This window comes from Oryctolagus cuniculus, chromosome 12, assembly GCF_051225735.1.
Source record: "Oryctolagus cuniculus isolate XC-2025 breed Fujian yellow rabbit chromosome 12, ASM5122573v1, whole genome shotgun sequence".
Classification (NCBI taxonomy): domain Eukaryota; kingdom Metazoa; phylum Chordata; class Mammalia; order Lagomorpha; family Leporidae; genus Oryctolagus; species Oryctolagus cuniculus.
The window spans coordinates 25,952,898-25,972,329 of record NC_142878.1 but is presented as its reverse complement, the minus strand read 5'-3'; the positions used below and the strand labels follow the sequence as shown (position 1 = coordinate 25,972,329).

The following is a 19,432-nucleotide window of genomic DNA, read 5'->3' as shown; positions in this document are numbered from 1 at the left end:
ACTGGGAATTGTATTCCTTCCTCATTTACTAGTTGAACTATTTGTGTCTCACAAATGTTTTATTATAGTTGGTTTGTTTGAAAAGACACAAACAAGATAGACTTACTGTATTTAGTCAGTATGTCTCAAGTCTCCTTTAACCTGTAGGTTTCCCCTTTATCAATCATTTTTAAAAAATATTTATTTGAAAATAATGAGAGAAAGAGGGAGAGACAGGAGACAGAGAAGTCTTCTATCTGCTGGTTCACTCCACAAATGGTTGCAATGGCCCCAATAGGCCAGTCTGAAGCCAGGAGCCAGGAGCTTCTTGAAGGTTTCCCAGGTGGGTGCAGGGGCCCAAGGAATTGAGCTGTCCTCTGCTGCTTTCCCAGGCACATTAGCAGGAAGCTGGATCTGAAGTGGAGCAGCCAGGACTTGAACCAGAGCCCTTACGCAATGCTGGCATCACAGATGGCAGCTTTATCTGCTACGCCACAATGCTGGCCATTATCGATCATTTTTGCTTGCAACTCGTTTGTTGAAGAAACTGAATCACTTGTCCTTAAGTGTTCCTCAAACCTGCAATTTGTCACTTTCATCCCTAAGGTTTTACCTGCCATATTTTTCTGTAACCTATATTTTCTGCAAGCCAGACACACGATCCAGAATTTTTTTTTTAATACAAATACTTGCTAAGAACACTTCTAAGAGAAGCATACAATGTCTAGTTCTCTGTCTTTTTATGATGTTTGTCCACTCATATGCCCAGTTCCTTATTATTTTACCAGGAATTGAGAAAGGGTGATAATCTTTCATTTCTTCTTCACATATTAGTAGAATTATTTCTATAAAAATAAACTTTTCCTCATGAATTATTTAGTCATCCTCAGGTATATCTCAGGTAGGAAAAACTTTAGACATTAATATCACACCACTTACTCTTGATTTATTCTAATGTGTATGTATGTGTGTGTGTTAGAAGTGGTGCAGCCAGGATTCAAAGCGGCATTAACGCGGGATGCTGGTGCTGCAGACCACACCTTAACCTGTTGCGCTACAGTGCCAGCCCCTTTTATGATATTCTTAATGTGTTTTACTGTCAAATAAAACATAACTGTTCTTCATCCAATAATAAACATTTATAACATATTTATTTGTTTAAATATTCATGGCCTATAATTTTACTTCATGGGTTGTGATTTAGAGATTTCAAGTAGGAAATTCCCATCTTTAATGTATCAAAATATATCAAAAACTTTTCCAGTGGAAATAAATCTTACTAAAAAAAACTATTAATCATCCAAAGCTAGAAAACAAGATCAAGGAGAATATGTAAACAAAAAAAAATTATGCACATTTTTATTTAACTGAAGCAACGGCAACTCTGAGACAAGGTAAAAATTAAACAACTTAAATTTATTAAAGAGTATTTTTGACTTCTTTAAAAGAAAATATTCTCCCTAAAAACTGAAAAGGCAAGGTTCTAAGACTTCAGATTATTTCTGAATAAATATTATGGGCTTCTTAGTCTATAAAAAAACATTCCAAATATTATTTCAGCTTTTTAAAAATGAAAAAGTTTAGCTTTTAATTAAAAGTCTCCCAAATTTGAAAAAAATCATGTCCAACAGAATATTTAATCAAACTTTTAAATAAATACCTCTTACACTTGAAATGAAGGATTCTAATCTTTCAAGCAATTCCGAATCTCTTTCAAAGTCATAAAAATGGTGTTCAACCCAGTGCCGAAATACATTTAAGATCCTGATGAAACGGAAAGAAACGTATTTTAGTGAAATCTGGCCATTACTTAGACTTCTTTCCTTCCTCAAATGCCAAGATGATAGCTTGTCATACAAGGGTCAATATAATACTCAGAATCTTTGACCTGTATCTAATTAATAGTTTAAGCGCTTCAATACTGTGAAAAATGCAGGTCTCCAGATCATGCATTATTTTAAAACTATACTTCAAAATATTCCTAAAAATAAAAATGTAGTTTTTTTATGTTAAGGAAAAGTGTTTTTATGTTGTGGAAAATTAAATTTAGTCTATTTTGTTTTAAATTCAAGTGTTACCATCGATTTTTATGTAATCTACAAATATACCTACTTTTTTTTTTTTTTTTTTGACAGGCAGAATGGACAGTGAGAGAGAGAGACAGAGAGAAAGGTCTTCCTTTGCCGTTGGTTCACCCTCCAATGGCTGCTGCAGCCAGCGCACTGTAGCCAGCGCACCACCACTGATCCGAAGCCAGGAGCCAGGTGCTTCCCCTGGTCTCCCATGGGGTGCAGGGCCCAAGGACTTGGGCCATCCTCCACTGCACACCCGGGCCACAGCAGAGAGCTGGCCTGGAAGAGGGGTAACCGGGACAGAATCTGGTGCCCCGACCGGGACTAGAACCCAGTGTGCCGGCGCCACAGGTGGAGGATTAGCCTATTGAGCTGTGGCACTACCGGCCACATTTTCTTATTTTATATCCAAAGAAAAATAGTACTTTTAACAGAACTATCCTGTTCTGCAGTATCACAAAAATGATTACATACAACCTTACAAACAAATAATGATGAGTAACATTTGCAAACATAATATTCCATTCACCAACAAAGAGATAGCATACATTAATAACACTAGGATTTTTTTTCCATTCTTACTTCAACCAATGACTATTTCCAGGTTAGTTTATATTTATCCCTAACTGACAGACAATGAGTTTTTCCGCCCACAGGCTAAGAAAATATATTTAGGAGTGAACATTTCAAAAGGGTTAAGGCACCACTAGTGATGCCCACATCCCAGTGGGCATGCCCACATCAGAGTGCCTGGGTTCAAGTCCCAGCTCCACATCCAATTCAGCTAACTGCGACTGTATACCCTATGAGAGCAGGTGATGGCTCAGGTCACTGGGTTCCTGCTACTCATGTGGAATATCTGGATTGAATTTTAGGATTCTGGCTTTGGTATGACCCAGCCTCAGCTATTCCAGGCATTTGGGATGAGCCAACGGAATCACTGTGCCTTTCAAACAAATAAATAAATTTTTAGAAATAAAGTACATTTAATTCTCAGTCTCTGTCACGGTATCTGTAATAGAACGACCTTAAGTCATGTATTTGCTTAGTTCTGTGGCTTAGAGAACATTTGAAGAGATCACAAAGGTGTTAGCTTTAATTTACACTTAGACTAATTCAAATAGTTCTATTTCTACTTTATCTGTTTTCTAGTTTCTATAGCATTCAATATTTTTTAAAGTTATTATCACATAATGGGGAGGTTATTTGGCATGGCAGTGAAGACATAGTTTGGGACATTCACATCCCATACTGGAATGCCTGTGTTCAAGTCTCCACCCAGCTTCCGGTTCCAGCTTCCTACTAATGCTCACCTTGGAAGTCAGCCATGGATGGCCTAAATACATGGGTCCCTGTCAAGTACATGCCAGATACCAGATACTCACTTTTTACTAGATCTCCTAGCTTCAAAGTGGTCCAGTCCCTGCTGTTGCAGGCATTTGGGAATGAACCAGCAGATGGTACGTATCTATCTACCTCTCTGTCTCTCTCTGCCTTTCAAATCAGTAAAACAATTTTTTTTAAAATTACTATCATATAAAAGAAAAAACATTATCAGACTCCATCAAAATTAAAATTTTATGTTCATCAAAAGGGATCATTAAGAGAAGTAAAAGGCAAGCCACACACTGGGAGAAAATATCTGCAAAATGTTTACTTGACAAACAACTGGCATCTAATCCTACTCAATTAACTTCTACAACTAGCTAATAAAAAAAACCCTCAAAATATAAAAGATTTGTACAGATTTCTTCAAAAATAAGTGTGATTAGTTAATACAAGACAATAAGAAGTTCTGAACGTCATTAGTCACCAAAATGGGATACTCAGCAATATGGCTAAGATACAAAGACTGATATTACTAAGTTCTCGTGACGATAAACAGCAAGTGGAACTCTCACACATTGCTGGTGAAAATGCTGAGATAACATTTTGGCAGTTTCTTTCAAAAGTAAACATATACCCATCTTATGACCCAACCATTCCACTCTGAGTTACTATCACAAGACAAGTAAAAAAAAATACATTCACAATAAGGTAAAATTCATAGCAGCCCTATTCATAATAAAAAAAAAACTGGCAAAATCCAGGTATCCTCCAAAAGGAAAAAATAAACAGGCTATTTTCATATAATCAAACACTCCATCCACAATAAAATAGGACAAATGAATTTCAGAAGCATATTGAATGAAAGCAGTCAAACACAAAAACAGAATGTAAGAAGCCATTTAAATGAAATTCTAAAAAGATAAAATTAATCTTTGGTGATCAGAAGACTGCCATTGGTCAGTAGCAACAAAAATTGATTAGAAGGGGCATAAAGGAACTTTCTGGGGTATGGTAGCAATCTATTTCTGGAAAGTTTTAGGTTATAGAGATGTATGTTTGTTAAAATTCAAGCGAAGTACTCTTAAGGTACATTGTTTCATTATATGCACATTTCAAAACAAAAAATAATAAATACTGAACAGTAATGATATACCAGTTGAAGAATTTAATTAGAAGCATTCTTTGAAATACATCCAAAATTAGACTGACTGACAGAAAAACAATAAAGGAATAGGTAAGTGATAAAACAAGAGTTGTAAAATATTAACAATAGATCTAAGTGGTGGGCTTATGGGTGTTCATTGTAAAATTCTCAAACTACTCTGGATTGAAAATTTCTATGGGCCCTGATGTGGTGTAGTGGGTAAAGTTGCTTCCTGTGATACTGACATCCCACATGGGCACCAGTTCTAGTCCCGGCTGTTCCACTGCTGATCCAGCTCCCTGAGAAAAGCAGAGGAGAATGGCCTAAGTGTTTGGTCTCCTGTACCCATGTCAGAGATTTGGATGATGCTCGTAGCTCCTGGCTTTGGCCTAGCTCAGCCCTGGCAATTGAGGCCATCCGGGAAATGAATTAGCAGATGGAAGATCTCTCTTTGTCTGTCTCTCCATCTCTCTGTGTAGCTCTTTCAAGTTAAAAAAAAATTAGAAAAAATTACTGGTGCTGGCGCTGTGGCACAGTAGGTTAAACATCTGCCTGGGGCGCCAGCATCCCATATGGGCCCCAGTTCAAGTCCCAGCTGCTCCTCTTCCAATCCAACTTTCTACTATGGCCTGGGAAAGCAGTGAAAGATGGCCTAGGTGCTTGGGCCCCTGCAGCCACAGACCAGAAGGAGGCTCCCAGCTTTGGATCAATGTAGCTCCAGCCGTTGCGGCCATTTCGGGAGTGAACCAGCGGAAGGAAGACCTCTCTCTCTGTCTTTCCTCTTCACTATCTATAACTCTACCTCTCAAATAAATAAGTAAAAAAAAAAAAAAAGAAAAAAAATAAAAAAATTACTATCGTGTATACAGAACAGGTTTTAACAACATGGCTTGGATTTCAAGGCCATCTTCAACTCTACTCCACTTTCTGCAGTTAATCTCATCTACTGTTACTTGTAATGCTTTCAATTCCTTTCATGTCAATTATATCCTTTTCATTTCTGCCTACTTATCTTTGTTCAGACTATTTCCTATCACCATGAGTATCTATAGTCATCTTTCTGCCTATCTAAATTCTATACATGTTTTGGGCCAATCTCATATATTACCTCTTGAAAGATGTCTTCCCTAATTACTCTGTTCTAATCTCAGCTATAGCTGAGATTTTACAGTAATGTATTTTTCTGAGCTACTTAAACATTCAAAGTAGAGTAACTATCTCATATAGCCTTCTTCCCCAATAAAATCATAATGGTACCATAATATGATAGTTCACATAATTGCTATATTCACCATAGTACAAACTGAGAAAACAGAAAACATCTAGAAATAATTTATTTGACTAAATACCTAAGATTATATTTCACTCTGCCCTATATAACAATCTCCTAATTATATGCCTCATATTAAGGGACTTATTATGAATGTAGATTAGTATAAATGTACCAGCGCCAGAAGAAAAGAATTAATTATTTCTTTATTGCTAGTGGGTAAATAATATGATCTTCTGATACAAACAATGATATGTTAAAAGTTTTAGCTGAAAGACATATACTTATGAGCATTATCATTCCTTTAAAACTGCATTTATTTGTGATAATTATCCTAGAAAACAAATAACTAATAAACTCAGTTTCAAAGTTATAACTGATTTGTTAGCAATCATCAAGGAAACTTAACACTCACAGAGAAAAATATTTTTAGACAATATACATGTAACATGACAACAGTTTCATGGAAAGAAGTAGGTAACACACTTTGGTTGTCACTTGGACTGTAAAGAAGACTAATCAAAGGAGTTTCCAGTTTTCAACATTCAATACAAAATGCTATGGAAACAGACATGGTTACAATCCTGACTTGGCTACTCTGCTTAATATGACCTAGTCCAAACTATGGTACAGTGTAAAAAAGCCCAGGATTACTAGGTGATCACAACAGAATATGAATTAAAAGAAAAAATACGGGGAAAGATTAAGGTTTTTAAAAAATTGGTGAAAGAGTAGGCAAGACTATATGATATTTTATAATTTTAAAATTTATTTTCATTTTACTTGAAAGGCAGAGACACAGATAGAATGACAAAGACACAGAAACAGAGACCTTCCATCTGCTGGCTCACTCTCTAAGTACCTATAATGACCAGGGCTGGGCCAGCCTGAAGCCAGGAGACCAGAAGTCCATCCAGGTCTCTGACATACATAGCAAGGACCAAAGTACTTGGGCCATAACCTGCTACCTCCCAGGGTGTGCATTAGCAGGAAGCTGGAATCGGAGGTGGAGCCAGGAATCAGACCCAGATGCCCCAAAACAGGACGGTGTCACAAGTAGCATCTTAACCACTGTACCAAATGCATTCCCTGACATTTTGTAATTCTTATTTACAAAAAAAAAAAAAAAAAAAAAATAGGTATCTTAGTCCATAAGCCTAATAATATCAAATGCCAGAGGTATCTGTTGCAAATAACACAGTATATTTAAATAATTAAATTTCTTTAGGATATTTAACAGTAGCTTCATACAGAAAGAAGTCTCAAAGCTTAACTTAAATTATGTGAAGTTAACAATAATGCTTATTTGAGTTAAGAACTAAGAGCTAGCAAAAAAAAAAAAAAGAGCTTCAGTATTAACTATGTACTTAAAGTTGAATGGCACATAGAAAATGTAATATTCAGGGCAAACCTCAGTTGTACTGGTTGCACATACTCCTTGCGAAATCTTTTAAGGTCTGCACTGATTGGCTGCTCCCCTTTCTCTATTGCCAATTTGTCGGCTTCAGTAGGTTCAGGTTCTGGAATTTCAAACCTGAGAGAAAAAGCAAACACAAAGAAATCTATTCACATATAAATGAAAAGGATTTCAAGTACAACAGGAAAAATTATTTTGACTAAGCAAACCCCTTTCCTATCATTTCAAGCAAAAGTACAATTATATTTCAAACTTCCCATAAGATACTATACAGCGCGAGAAAGTGCCCTTCAGTTGTTCAGTACTAAGGTTTGGTAGTCTCACTTTTATCAAAAAAAAGTTCTATAATAGCACTACAGAAAATGTCTACAGGGAGATAAAAAAGATCCAAGAAAAGAATCCATGAAAATTAAAATCTCTTTAAAGAACAAGACAAAAATGGCTTATCTAATAATTCATCTCTTTTTTTAAAGATTTATTTATTTATTTTTTTTTAACTTTTATTTAATGAATATACGTTTCCAAAGTACGAATAATGGATTACTATGGCTTCCCCCCCATACCGTCCCTCCCACCCACCACCCTCCCCTTTCCCACTCCCTCTCCCCTTCCATTTACATCAAGATTCATTTTCGATTATCTTAATATACAGAAGATCAGCTTAGTATACATTAAGTAAGGATTTCAACAGTTTGCTCCCACACAGAAACATAAAGTGAAAAATAATAGATGATTTTTTTTAATGATGATGAAATCAGATCAGACCTATTGTCATGTTTAATCCCAGTGAGAGTCAAGTTGGGAGTTGATAGTTTCTTTTCTTTTCTTTTTTTTTTTTTTTTTTTTTTTTTTACAGAGGATCAGTTTAGTATGCATTAAGTAAAGATTTCAACAGTTTGCACCCCCATAGAAACACAAAGTGAAATATATTATTTGAGTACTCGTTATAGCATTAAATCTCAATGCACAGCACATTTACTTGAAAGACTGAGAGAGATCTTCCATCTGCTGGTTCACTCCCCAAATGGCTGCCATGGCCAGGGCTGGGCCATGCTGAAACCAGCAGCACAGAACTTCATTCAGACCTGAGCACTTGAGTCATCCTTGCTGCTTTCCCAGGCCCACTAGCAGGGAGCCAGACTGGAAGTAGAGCAGCCGGGGCTCGAACCATTGCCCATACAGCATGTTGGCACTGCAGGTGGAGGCCTAACTGGCTGCATCACAAAACTGGTCCCTAATAATCTACCTTGAATATTTATATTTTAAGGGGCTAGTGTTGTGGGGTATTGGGTTAATCCACTACTCATGGCATCCCATACTGGAGCGCCAGTTTGAGTCCTGGCTGCTCTGCTTCCAATTCAGTTCCCTGCCAATATGCCTGGGAAGGCAAAGATCCAGGATGGAGTACTCCAGGCTCTCGATTTTGTTCTGGACCATCCCTGGCTGTTGTAGTCATTTGAGAAGTGAACATTGGATGAAAGATCAACTGCATCCTCTCTCTCCCTCTCTTTCTCTGCATCACTCTGCCTTGAAAATAAATAAATAGGGGCCGGCGCTGTAGCACAGCGGGTTAAAGCCCTGGCCTGAAGCGCCGGCATCCCATATGGGCACCGGTTCTAACCCCGGCTGCTCCTCTTCCGATCCAACTCTCTGCTGTGGCCTGGGATAGCAATGGAAGACGCCCCAAGTCCTTGGGCCCCTGCACCCATGTGGGCGTCCTGGAAGAAGCTCCTGGCTCCTGGCTTTGAATCAGCACAGCTCCAGCTGTTGTAGCCATCTGGGGAGTAAACCAGCTGATGGAAGACGTCTCTCTGGCTCTACCTCTCTCTGTAACTCTTTCAAATAAATAAAATAAATCTTAAAAAAATAAGTTTAAAAAAATTAAAAATAAAATGTTTAAAATACATTCATAGGGCCAGTGCTGTGGCACAGCGGGTAAAACCACCGCCTGCAGTGCTAGCATCCCATATGAGTGCTGGTTCTAGTCCCGGCTGCTCCTCTTCCCATCCAACACTCTGCAGTGGCCTGGAAAAGCAATAGAAGATGGCCCAAGTCCTTGGGCCCCTGCACCCAAGTGGAAGACCTGGAAAAAGCTCCTGGCTCCTGGCTTCAGACTGGCACAGCTCCGGCCATTGCAGCCAATCAAGGAGTGAACCAGCAAATGGAAGACCTCTCTATCTCTCTCTCTGCCTCTCTTCTCTCTGTGTAGCTCTGACGTTTATATAAATAAATAAATCTTTAAAAAAAAAAACACAAACAAACATTCATATTATTAAAATGAAAGTTAGGGTCTCCTGTACCCACGTGGGAGACCTGGAGGAAGCTCCTGGCTCCTGGCTTCAGAACAGCCCAGCTCCAGCTGTTGTGGCCATTTGAGGAGTGAACCAGTGTATAGAAGACCTTTCTGTGTCTCCTTCTCTCTGTCTGTGACTCTACCTCTCAAACAAAATAAGTCTTTAAAAAAAAATCTTGCCCGGCCAGCGCCGTGGCTCACTAGGCTAATCCTCCACCTGCGGCGCCGGCATCCCGGTTCTAGTCCCGGTTGGAGCGCCGGTTCTGTCCTGGTTGCTCCTCTTCCAGTCCAGCTCTCTGCTGTGGCCCGGGAAAGCAGTGGAGGATGGCCCAAGTCCTTAGGCCCTGCACCCACATGGGAGACCAGGAGGAAGCATCTGGCTCCTGGCTTCGGATCGGCACAGCGCACGGGCCGTAGTGGCCATTTGGGGGGTGAACGAACGGGAGGGAAGATCTTTCTCTCTGTCTCTCTCTCTCTCTCACTGTCTAACTCTGCTTGTCAAAAAATAAATAAAAAAATAAAAAAATCTTGCCCAACCATAGGAAATATGACTAAATTATAAAATTTAATGATTTTGCTTTCTATATTTTGGGCATGGAAATCCAACTAAGCTGATCTTCATAACATATTACATTGACTTAGTCTGATAAATTTAGTTTCATGGTAACAGTCAAGATAGAATTATGGCAGTAAGGTTTTTTTGTTTTTCAAGATTTATTTATTCATTTGAAAGGCAGAGCAATAGAGAGACAGTCCATTTGCTGGTTTATCCCCTAAGTGGCTCTAACAGCCAGAGCTGAGCCAGGCCAAATCCACAAGACCCCAGATTGCCCACAAAGGAGGCAGGGGTCCAAGTACTTGAGCTTTTATAGGCTGCCTTCCTAGGCATATTAGCAAGAAGATGCATAGGAAGTGGAGTAATCAGCCAAGGCTCTAATATGAGATGGTAGTGTCACCACATTACAACATGGGCCCCAGTATTAAATTTTAAAATGTGAAACAAAAATCATTTTGGAGTACAGATTCTATATTTTAAATTATAAGGCATTTTATATGCCACTAAAATATCAAAAATTTTTTAAACTAAAGCTTCATCTCAAAAATTAATCATAGGCACCGGCATTGTGGCTCACTTGGTTAATCCTCCATCTGCGACGCCAGCACCCCCGGTTCTAGTCCCGGTTGAGGTGCCGGTTCTGTCCCGGTTGCTCCTCTTCCAGTCCAGCTCTCTGCTGTGGCCCAGGAAGGCAGTGGAGGATGGCCCAGGTCCTTGGGTCCTGCACCCACATGGGAGACCAGGAGGAAACACCGGGCTCCTGGCTTCAGATCGGTGTAGCTCCAGTCATGGCGGCCATTTGGGGAGTGAACCAATGGAAGGAAGCCCTTTCTTTTTCTCTCTCTCTCAGCCTCTCCTCTCTCTGTGTAACTCTGACTTTCGAATAAATAAAATAAATCTTAAAAAAAATTAATCATAAAGGGGCCAGCACTGTGGCGCAGTGGGTTAACGCCCTGGCCTGAGGCACCAGCATTCCATATGGGCATATGGGTGGCGGTTTGAGACCTGGCTGCTCCACTTCTGATCCAGCTCTCCTGCACAATCTTCACTAAAATAGTTTTTTTTTTTTTAATTCTCCTGTTTGTTCTTTCTAAATACCACTTGAAACATTACTAACAGCTGAAAAGACTTCTATTATAAACAATTATTTCAGTGAGTACATTATCTGAAAATGACAGTAATACTGCTAATTTAATGACAAATAAATTATGTTCAACACTATCTAAGTATATATACTAGGTACTAAATACTTTGCAGGGTATAAAATAGTAAACTTTACAAAATGTTCATGTAAGTAAAATATGTTTTTCTTACCGTTCAATCAGTAAGCTTAGCAATTCTTGTGGTTTACAAAACGAACGATATGTAGTAAGAAAAGTACGAACAAAATTGGGATCTGCAAAGGAAGAGCAGAAAACAGGTTTCATGTTCAACTTATTCAGTTTAATTAATTCAGACTATCATCACATTTTGAGGCCTTTCTTCCTTTCTATTTTTACTTTGGGCATTATTTGAGGCATTTCCTGCCAATCATGTTATTTCTTGATAAATGAGTATTATTTTCAAATTCTCATTCAAAATATAGGAATATCAAATTTTCCAAATATTTTAAATGACTTAAGTTAACATTACATTTTAGAGACATTTGTTTCTTTCAATTTTGCAGTATTTTTATATTTTGGAAGCAATCCATTTTTTATAAGCCTCAACAATATTTAAACTTCATTAAAAAGCTTTTTGGTTCCAGGCTCCACATAAGCACTTGTAATGAGTTTCACATACCTGCATACATATGATATGTTAACCTTTCAATTAATTTCACAACAGTTCCTCCTTTTATAATAGGGATTCCACTTCTACTTTGCAAGTTGTCTTCAAAAACAATGTTTTCCTCAGAGTCTTTTACCACAAAACGATACACTTCTGGACTTGGTAATCTCAGTGGTTGCTCATTTTCTTCTTTCAATAATACAGAATCCAGCATTCGATCTAGAGTGCTGCGGTAATGAAGAGAGATAAGGGCAGCCATCCAATTATTTTTCTCTTCAGCTGACTTAGCAGCAAATGTTATGCTGTTTTCTTCTTTGGACACCAATTCAAAAGCATGCTTGCATTCACAAGTATCTTCTTTATCACAGATTTGTATTTTCCTCATGACAAATTTTTCTTTTAATCTGTATTCTGCACTGCTGTAGCCTGGAAGCCGGGTCTGGCCATGATTAGGTTTACAGCTGATCATTAAGCCATCAAAGAGAAAAATATGCCGTTCATGCTTTGCACCAATTCTTGTCAATGGTCCTTCCATAATGAATTCGTTACAACACTGTCCAATATCTTTGCCTTCCCATCCATCTATATTTTTCTGAATTTCATTCATTTTTTTGATAGCCAGGTGCTTACTTCTTAACTGACGATTATAAAAGGGGCAAACAGGATCCCTGAAAGAACAAACCAAGTTACATTTAGCTTATTCAACAGCTAGGCAATCCCATAGCTTCAAATGTGAACTACCCCAAATTAAGTGACAAAAACGTAACTAATCATATACTACATTTTACATATAGCATTTATTTCCTTCTAATTTTCCCACTAAATGATATATGCCTTCATTTCATTTTTGTGAAAGTATTACATGTGCTACATTTCATTCCTAATACTTTAAGAACTAAAATTGTAAAGAATCTTAAATTTCTTGTACAGTTGCTACAAAAAAATAGCTAACTTTACTTTTTAAAGTTGTTATGTGTATGTATCTTAACAATATGGCAATACTAATGTGAAAACTAGAAGAGTGAAAGAAAGATGTGAAAGAAAAGTATAACTTTGAAGAATGCAATGTTCACTATATATATTACATTTCTTGAAAAACCAGGCATTAAATACAGTCAATATGCAGAGGCATTCATTCGTGTTTTCAATGGAATTACCCAGGTCGGCGTCTAGGTGAATACTGCTTGTATATTCGGTCCATACTACCTTGGAGATTCATGAGAGCAGTAATAGCTTGGTTCAGACACTCTCTGTCTTCTTGCTCTTCACTACATGCTTTCAATTGCTGGGAAAAACCAAAAAGAAAAATTAAAACTACATTGGGCCATCAACTGCTGCCTCCCAAGTACATGAGCAGGAAACTGAATGGTAAGTGGAGGTGGGAGTTGATTTCAGGCACTCTGATACTAAGAGGCAGCTTAACCCACCAAGTCACAACAACCAAATAAGTGCCCCTGCATTTTACTTCTTTATAGTACATAATCAGGGTTGGCACTGCCTGATCATATAGTATACACATCTTCAAATTTAAAAGATAATACAAAGCAGTTTTCCAAAGGGAATTGTACAGTTTATACTCTTTACAGAATAAAAGTTCTATGCAAAATATATATTAAGAGCTCATGATACCAGGTTAAGCCTCCACCTGCAACGCCAGCATCCCATATTGGTGCCAGTTCAAGACCTGTCTGCCACACTTCTGATCCAGCTCCCTGGTAATGCATCTGGGAAAGCAGTGGAAGACGGGTCAAGTACTTGGGCCCCTGCACCCACGTGAGAGATTCAGAAGAAGCTCCAGGTTCCTGGCTTTCACCTGGACCAGCATGGGCCATTGAGGCCTTCAGGGAATGAATCAGAGGATGGAAGATTTCTCTGTCTCTGTCTCTCCTCTTCTCCTTGTAACTCTGCCTCTCAAACAAATACAAACAAATCTTGGAAGAAAAAGAAGAGTTCATGTTGCTGTTTATATACATTTTCAGACTTTCAAATATCTGTTATCTGGTATGATGAATGTAATGCCACTCTGTGCTTTTTTTCTTAAAAAGATTTATTTATTTGAAAGTCAGTGTTTGAGAGAGGGAGACACAGAGACAGACAGAGATATCTTCTATCAGCTGGTTCACTCCCCAGATGGCTGCAACAGCCAGCACTGGGCCAGGTCAAAAACAGGAATCGGGAGCTTCATCTGAGTCTCCCACGTGGGTGTCAGGGGCCCAAGCACTCAGTGATCTTCCACTGCTTTTCCCAGGCCATTAACAGGGAGCTGGACTGGAAGTGGGACAGCTGGAAAATGAACCAGTGCCATATGAGATGCTGTCGTCACAGGTAACAGCTTTACCTGTTACTCCATAACACTGGCTCTCATCCTGTGGTTTTAATTTGGTTTTCACTGATTATTAATGAGCTTGAATATATGTTTACTGGTCCTTTGTATAACCTCTTTTGTGGGAATATTTAAATTTCTTGGCATTTTAAAGATCTTTTCTTCTGTGGTCTGCCTTGCCATTCTACATTTCTGTTTCTTCCTGTTGTTGCTGTCAATGAATTAAAACTGAGGATAATATGTATTTGGTCCAAGGATTATAGTTTCATTGTTCACAGGGGTCATTTCTCTTCTGTTCATTCTCTGAGGGTTTACAGCACTGATACCCTTTAATAAGAGTATCTGCCACCTTTGAACAAGCATCAGAATTTATCAATGACTTGCTGTTTTCCGACTTCATGTTCCTTATGTCCTTTCCCTTGATCTTTCAGAGTGGTTCCCACAGTGAACATGTGAGAGTTGGGAGATTTTCTGGCAATCACCCATTCTCATTTTTCACATTATTACCACTGATTTTCACAGACTCCAGCTAACATATGAAGATCTTTGCCTACTTTCAGACTCTTTCCCCTTTTCAAGTATAATTACAACATATCTTACTCAGTAAAATTTTCTTCCTCAACTTTTTCATTGTTCTTTAGAAGCAAAGTATATTTTTGGTTGATTATTTTGTGCCTCTCCCTTGGAATGCTGAGTTGCTGCTTTAGACCACCAGCGCAGACTTTGTCTATCAGATCCACTAGTAATAATATCAAAAGCCAGAATAATTCTATGTATATATTTTTTCTTAGATTTATTTATTTATTTGACAGGCAGAGTTATAGACAGGAAGAGAAGGGGAGGGAAGGAGAAGGGGAGGGGGAGAGAGAGAGTCTTCCATCCACTGGTTCACTCCCCAAATCGCCAAAATGGCTAGAGCTGTGCTGATCTGAAGCCAGGAGCCAGGACCCTCTTCTGCGTCTCCCAGAGGCCCAAGCACTTGGGCCATCTTCCACTGGATCAGAAGTGCAGCAACCAGGACTCCAACTGGCACCCATATGGGATGTTGGTACCAGAGGCGGAGGCTTAATCCACTGTGCCACTGTGCCACAGCACCAGCCCATCTATGTAAATCATGTAGGCATCTAGGCAGTAAAATCATTCAATGATTTGATGAACACCTACCTTAAGAAACACTTTTCTATAGAGTCCTATCACCCACAGTAGGAGCCCACCAGATTCCATGCACAAATAGATGAGCAGCTTGACTATATGTACCACATGGAGACTAAGGGATCCATAAAGAACTTATAAAAATGACTTCAAGCTTCATAGAAATAATAAATAATACACAGGCAGCCTCAGATGTATATTTAAATTGGTAATTTTTTTAGATAATGTTCATGTCTTCACAGAAGTTCTATCATTATAGTTGCCTTCTAATATTTTACAACATTTAAAAACTCTGGTTTAACTATTTAACTGAAACATGTCTTTCCCTATCTAGATGACTGGTTTTTATCTTTTTATGCTTTTTGATTGATTTATTTGAGGTGGGGAGGAGAACAGATACAGTGAAAGCTGCCAACTGCTGTTCACTTCCCAAATGCCCACAATCCAGCCAACACTGGAAGTTAAAAACTCAGTCCAAGTCTCCCATGCAGATGACAGAAATCTCCCAGGGTCTGCATTAACAGGAAGCTGGAGTCAGGAGTCAGAGGTGGGTATCAAACTCACACACTTTGACATCTAAACCACTGGCCAAATGCCCACCCTTAGATGATTAGTTTTTAAAATTTTTAAAATTGTTCTTAGAGCTACTGTGTCTGTCTCTGAGATAAGGATTTTCATCATGATACCCTGAGCCATCCTAAGGCCACAGTTACTTTTACCATAAAGTAATCATTAGTCTCCAGGTCTTTTTGGTCAATGTTGCAAGACTACTGGTTGGTCAAATAATTAACGTAAAAGCAAAGAATTATTTTTTAAAAAGTTACATATACATTTTTGCCATGTTGCTTGGTCCTAAGAGGAAGAACACTACAAATGCACATAAAAAATGTCAACTTCAATTATACTTTTTAAATAAAATAAAATAAGATAGAGGCTTTAGCCTGGCCTGTCCTCAGCTGATGCATCCATTTGGGGAGTAAGCCACTAGATGGAATCTCTCTCTCTCTCTCTCCCTCTCTCTCCCTCTCTCTCTCTTTGTGACTCCGACTTTTAAATAAATAATAAATCTTAAAAAAAAAAAAAAAAGACAGAGGGATGGGCATTGTGGCACAGTGGCTTACCACTTGGCATGCCTGCATTCCATATCCGAGGGCCAGTTCAAGTCCTGGCTGCTTCACTTCTGATTCAGCTTCCTGCTAATGTGTCCATGAAGCCGCAGATAACAATTCAAGTAATTTAATCCCTGCCACCCACATAAGAGACCCAGGTGGAATTCCTAGCTCCTAGTTTTGCCCTAGATCAGCCCTTGCTGTTATGGCCACTTGGAGAGTGAACCAGCAATGGAAGACATCTCTCTTTCTCCCCCCTCACTCTTGTCATTCCACCTTTCAAACAAATAAATCTTCTTATAATAAATGAGAAAGACACTTAGAGAAATATTATACATAAAAGTTATAAATTAATTATATAAAACAAAAGTTAAAAGACTCATATTATATGTCTCAAATTAATTTAAAAAATTCTATTCTCTCAGGTTAGTACTGTGAGATCCTATATTAAGAATCCACATATAAAGACACATTTTTTTCTGTCTAGCACATGCAGATGATCTGAAGACAAGTAAGAAATACAGGATTCTCTCCAACATTCCTGTAAAGAAGTTATAAATTTTTAGTTACTTTATTTTTATGAGTAAAAAGTACCAAAAACACTACGACGACATCAGTAGACTTCAGGCCTCAGAAAAACAAATACTCAGGCTCAGGAAGCTTTCTTCTTACCTTTAATAATTCAAAATAATGCCAACAATGATACACTGGAACTAGCATAAGGCGTGGAAGGACATAACGAACTGCCTCTTTAAAGCCATCAGCAATGGACTGTAAAGTAAAAAGATACAAGAGTGTATCTCAGATATCAAGGATATATAATAGCAGTACCTTAAAGAGAAAGGCTTTCAAAATTCAAGATACAGACATTTATCAAAACTACAAAGGAAAACATATTCTGTATTGAAATTGAAGGGCTATATAAATCAAGATTTTCCCTTCCCTTTGTTCAAGTTTTTAGATAAATATATACATGTGTTCCTCTCTTATACAGATAAAGTAACTTTCACAGTAGTCCTCTACAGCTTGTCTTCAAACATTTTTGCTTCAAGGAATTTTGAAAAATCTATGCATTCTCTTGCACATTTTTATGTCATCATAAAAAATGCTTTAAGTTTAGATAGTTACAAAGGATGTATTTTGGGGGATGCTATATACCGTCAATGTGACAAATATATTTTGCCAAACATTAATTAAACACTTTTCAAGTGTAGCTCATTTAATTTATGAAAAACATCTGTTACATAACTTAACTGACAAAGCCAATCTTCAATGACAACCAACCACATCAGACTTAATTTGTCAGAAAATTTGACTTTAATCTGAAATTCAAGTAACATGCTAATATCATGGTCTTAAGGACTGGAAGCACCTACAGAAGCTACAATTGCTCTCAAGACAGAACACCCAGGTATGAGAACTTCACAAACCTCTCCTCTCAGCTACCAGAAATGGACGACCAAGACTTTAAAAAAGAAAAGTTAGTATTCACCCCATGATAACCATCTCACCTTTTATCTTGAAGATACTCAGATAGATATGACAAGACATACACAAGCAGATAGGACATTTCACTATCAAGAGTTTTTACCATAATTATCCCCATACTCTTCTTTTGGAAACTCTTTCGCTTTGTACTCACTGAACTCTTCCACAGGAACAATATATTACGCTTGGGTTTTCTGGTTGGTTGGTTGGTTGGTTGGTTGGCTGATTTAGTTTAATTTTGCTTTTGCAGGGGGAGGTATGTACTCTGGAGATTTTTACACCCTGAACCAATATACAATGAGAAATTAATATAGCAAGAGGTATTAAATAAGAGAGGCAGGAAAAAAGGATGTAACCAACACAAACAAGATCTCCGGCAAACTAGGAATTGATTTCCTTAAAAGCTATCTGTGTGGGCTGGTGCTGTGGCATAGCAGGTAAAACCGCCACCTGCAGTGCTGGCATCCCATATGGGCACCAGTTCGGGTCCCGGCTGCTCCACTTCTGATCCAGCTCTCTGCTATGGCCTGGGAAAGCAATGGAAGATGGCCCAAGTCCTTGGACTCCTGTACCCACGTGGGAGACCCGGAAGAAGCTCCTGGCTCCTGGCTTCAAATCGGTGCAGCTCCAGCCACTGCGGCCAATTGGGGAATGAACCAGTGGATGAAGGACCTCTCTCTCTCTCTGCCTCTCCTTCTCTCTCTAACGCTTTCAAATAAGTAAATAAATCTTTTAGAAAAAAAAAAAAAAGCTATCTGTGCTTTTACATCCCTTGAAAAATGTTGGTGTAAAGCTGGAGATGAGTGTACCTTAGTTTTGAATACTACTATTCAATTGAACAAATGATCTTCTAAAAGTTATAAGGGATTCAAGAGTCACTATTGTTGATTTCAAATGTCTGCAAGGTTGATTTACTGGTATTTTTACACACAAGACAAATACCTACAAGAATGATATACAATGTGAAAAAGAATTTATGCTTCTTTAAAATATCCTCACAGATAACTAATTTATAATTCTCAGATCTGAGTAACTTAGGTTAAATTATAACTTGTTCTGAAGTGAGCATTATGGCATAACAGGTTAAGTGGCTACTTGGCATGCATACATCTCATTATCAGAATTGCCTAGATTAAGTCCCATCTCCAATTCTGATTCAGCTTCTTGCTAATGTGCAACCTAGGAAGCAACAGATGACAGTTCAAGTACTTGGGAAACTGCCACTCACATGGGAGACCCAGACGGAGTTTCTGGCTCCTGGCTTCAGCTCTACCTAGTCCAGGCTGTAGCAGATATTTAAGGAGTGAACCAGTGGATCTCAATCTTTCAATGTCTGTCTGTGTCTCTGCCCTTCAAGTAAATAAAGAAATCTTTAAAAAATTAAGAAATAAAAGGGGCTTGAGAGAACTTGCTTGCCCCTTGCAGCATGTAAGGGAGAAAGTGCCATTTATGTACCAGAACAAGACCTTGCCAGACACTGAATCTGCTGGAGCCTTGATCTCAGATTGCCCAGCCTCCAGAACTAAGATA

General features: G+C 38.4%; 1 protein-coding gene across 2 annotated transcripts in view; it reads right to left on the bottom strand.

The window, feature by feature from the left end:
* Positions 1–19,432, bottom strand: part of SOS2 (SOS Ras/Rho guanine nucleotide exchange factor 2) — a 105,342-nt gene that overhangs the window by 35,005 nt on the left and 50,905 nt on the right. For both annotated transcript variants that reach the window (XM_002718299.6, XM_051822817.3), the window contains exons 8-13: positions 17,087–17,185; positions 12,988–13,115; positions 11,843–12,498; positions 11,375–11,456; positions 7,206–7,328; positions 1,640–1,743 (exon numbers count right to left, since the gene is read on the bottom strand). In XM_002718299.6, the coding sequence (XP_002718345.2) occupies positions 1,640–1,743; positions 7,206–7,328; positions 11,375–11,456; positions 11,843–12,498; positions 12,988–13,115; positions 17,087–17,185 (1,192 nt within the window). The remainder of the gene's footprint in view (positions 1–1,639; positions 1,744–7,205; positions 7,329–11,374; positions 11,457–11,842; positions 12,499–12,987; positions 13,116–17,086; positions 17,186–19,432) is intronic.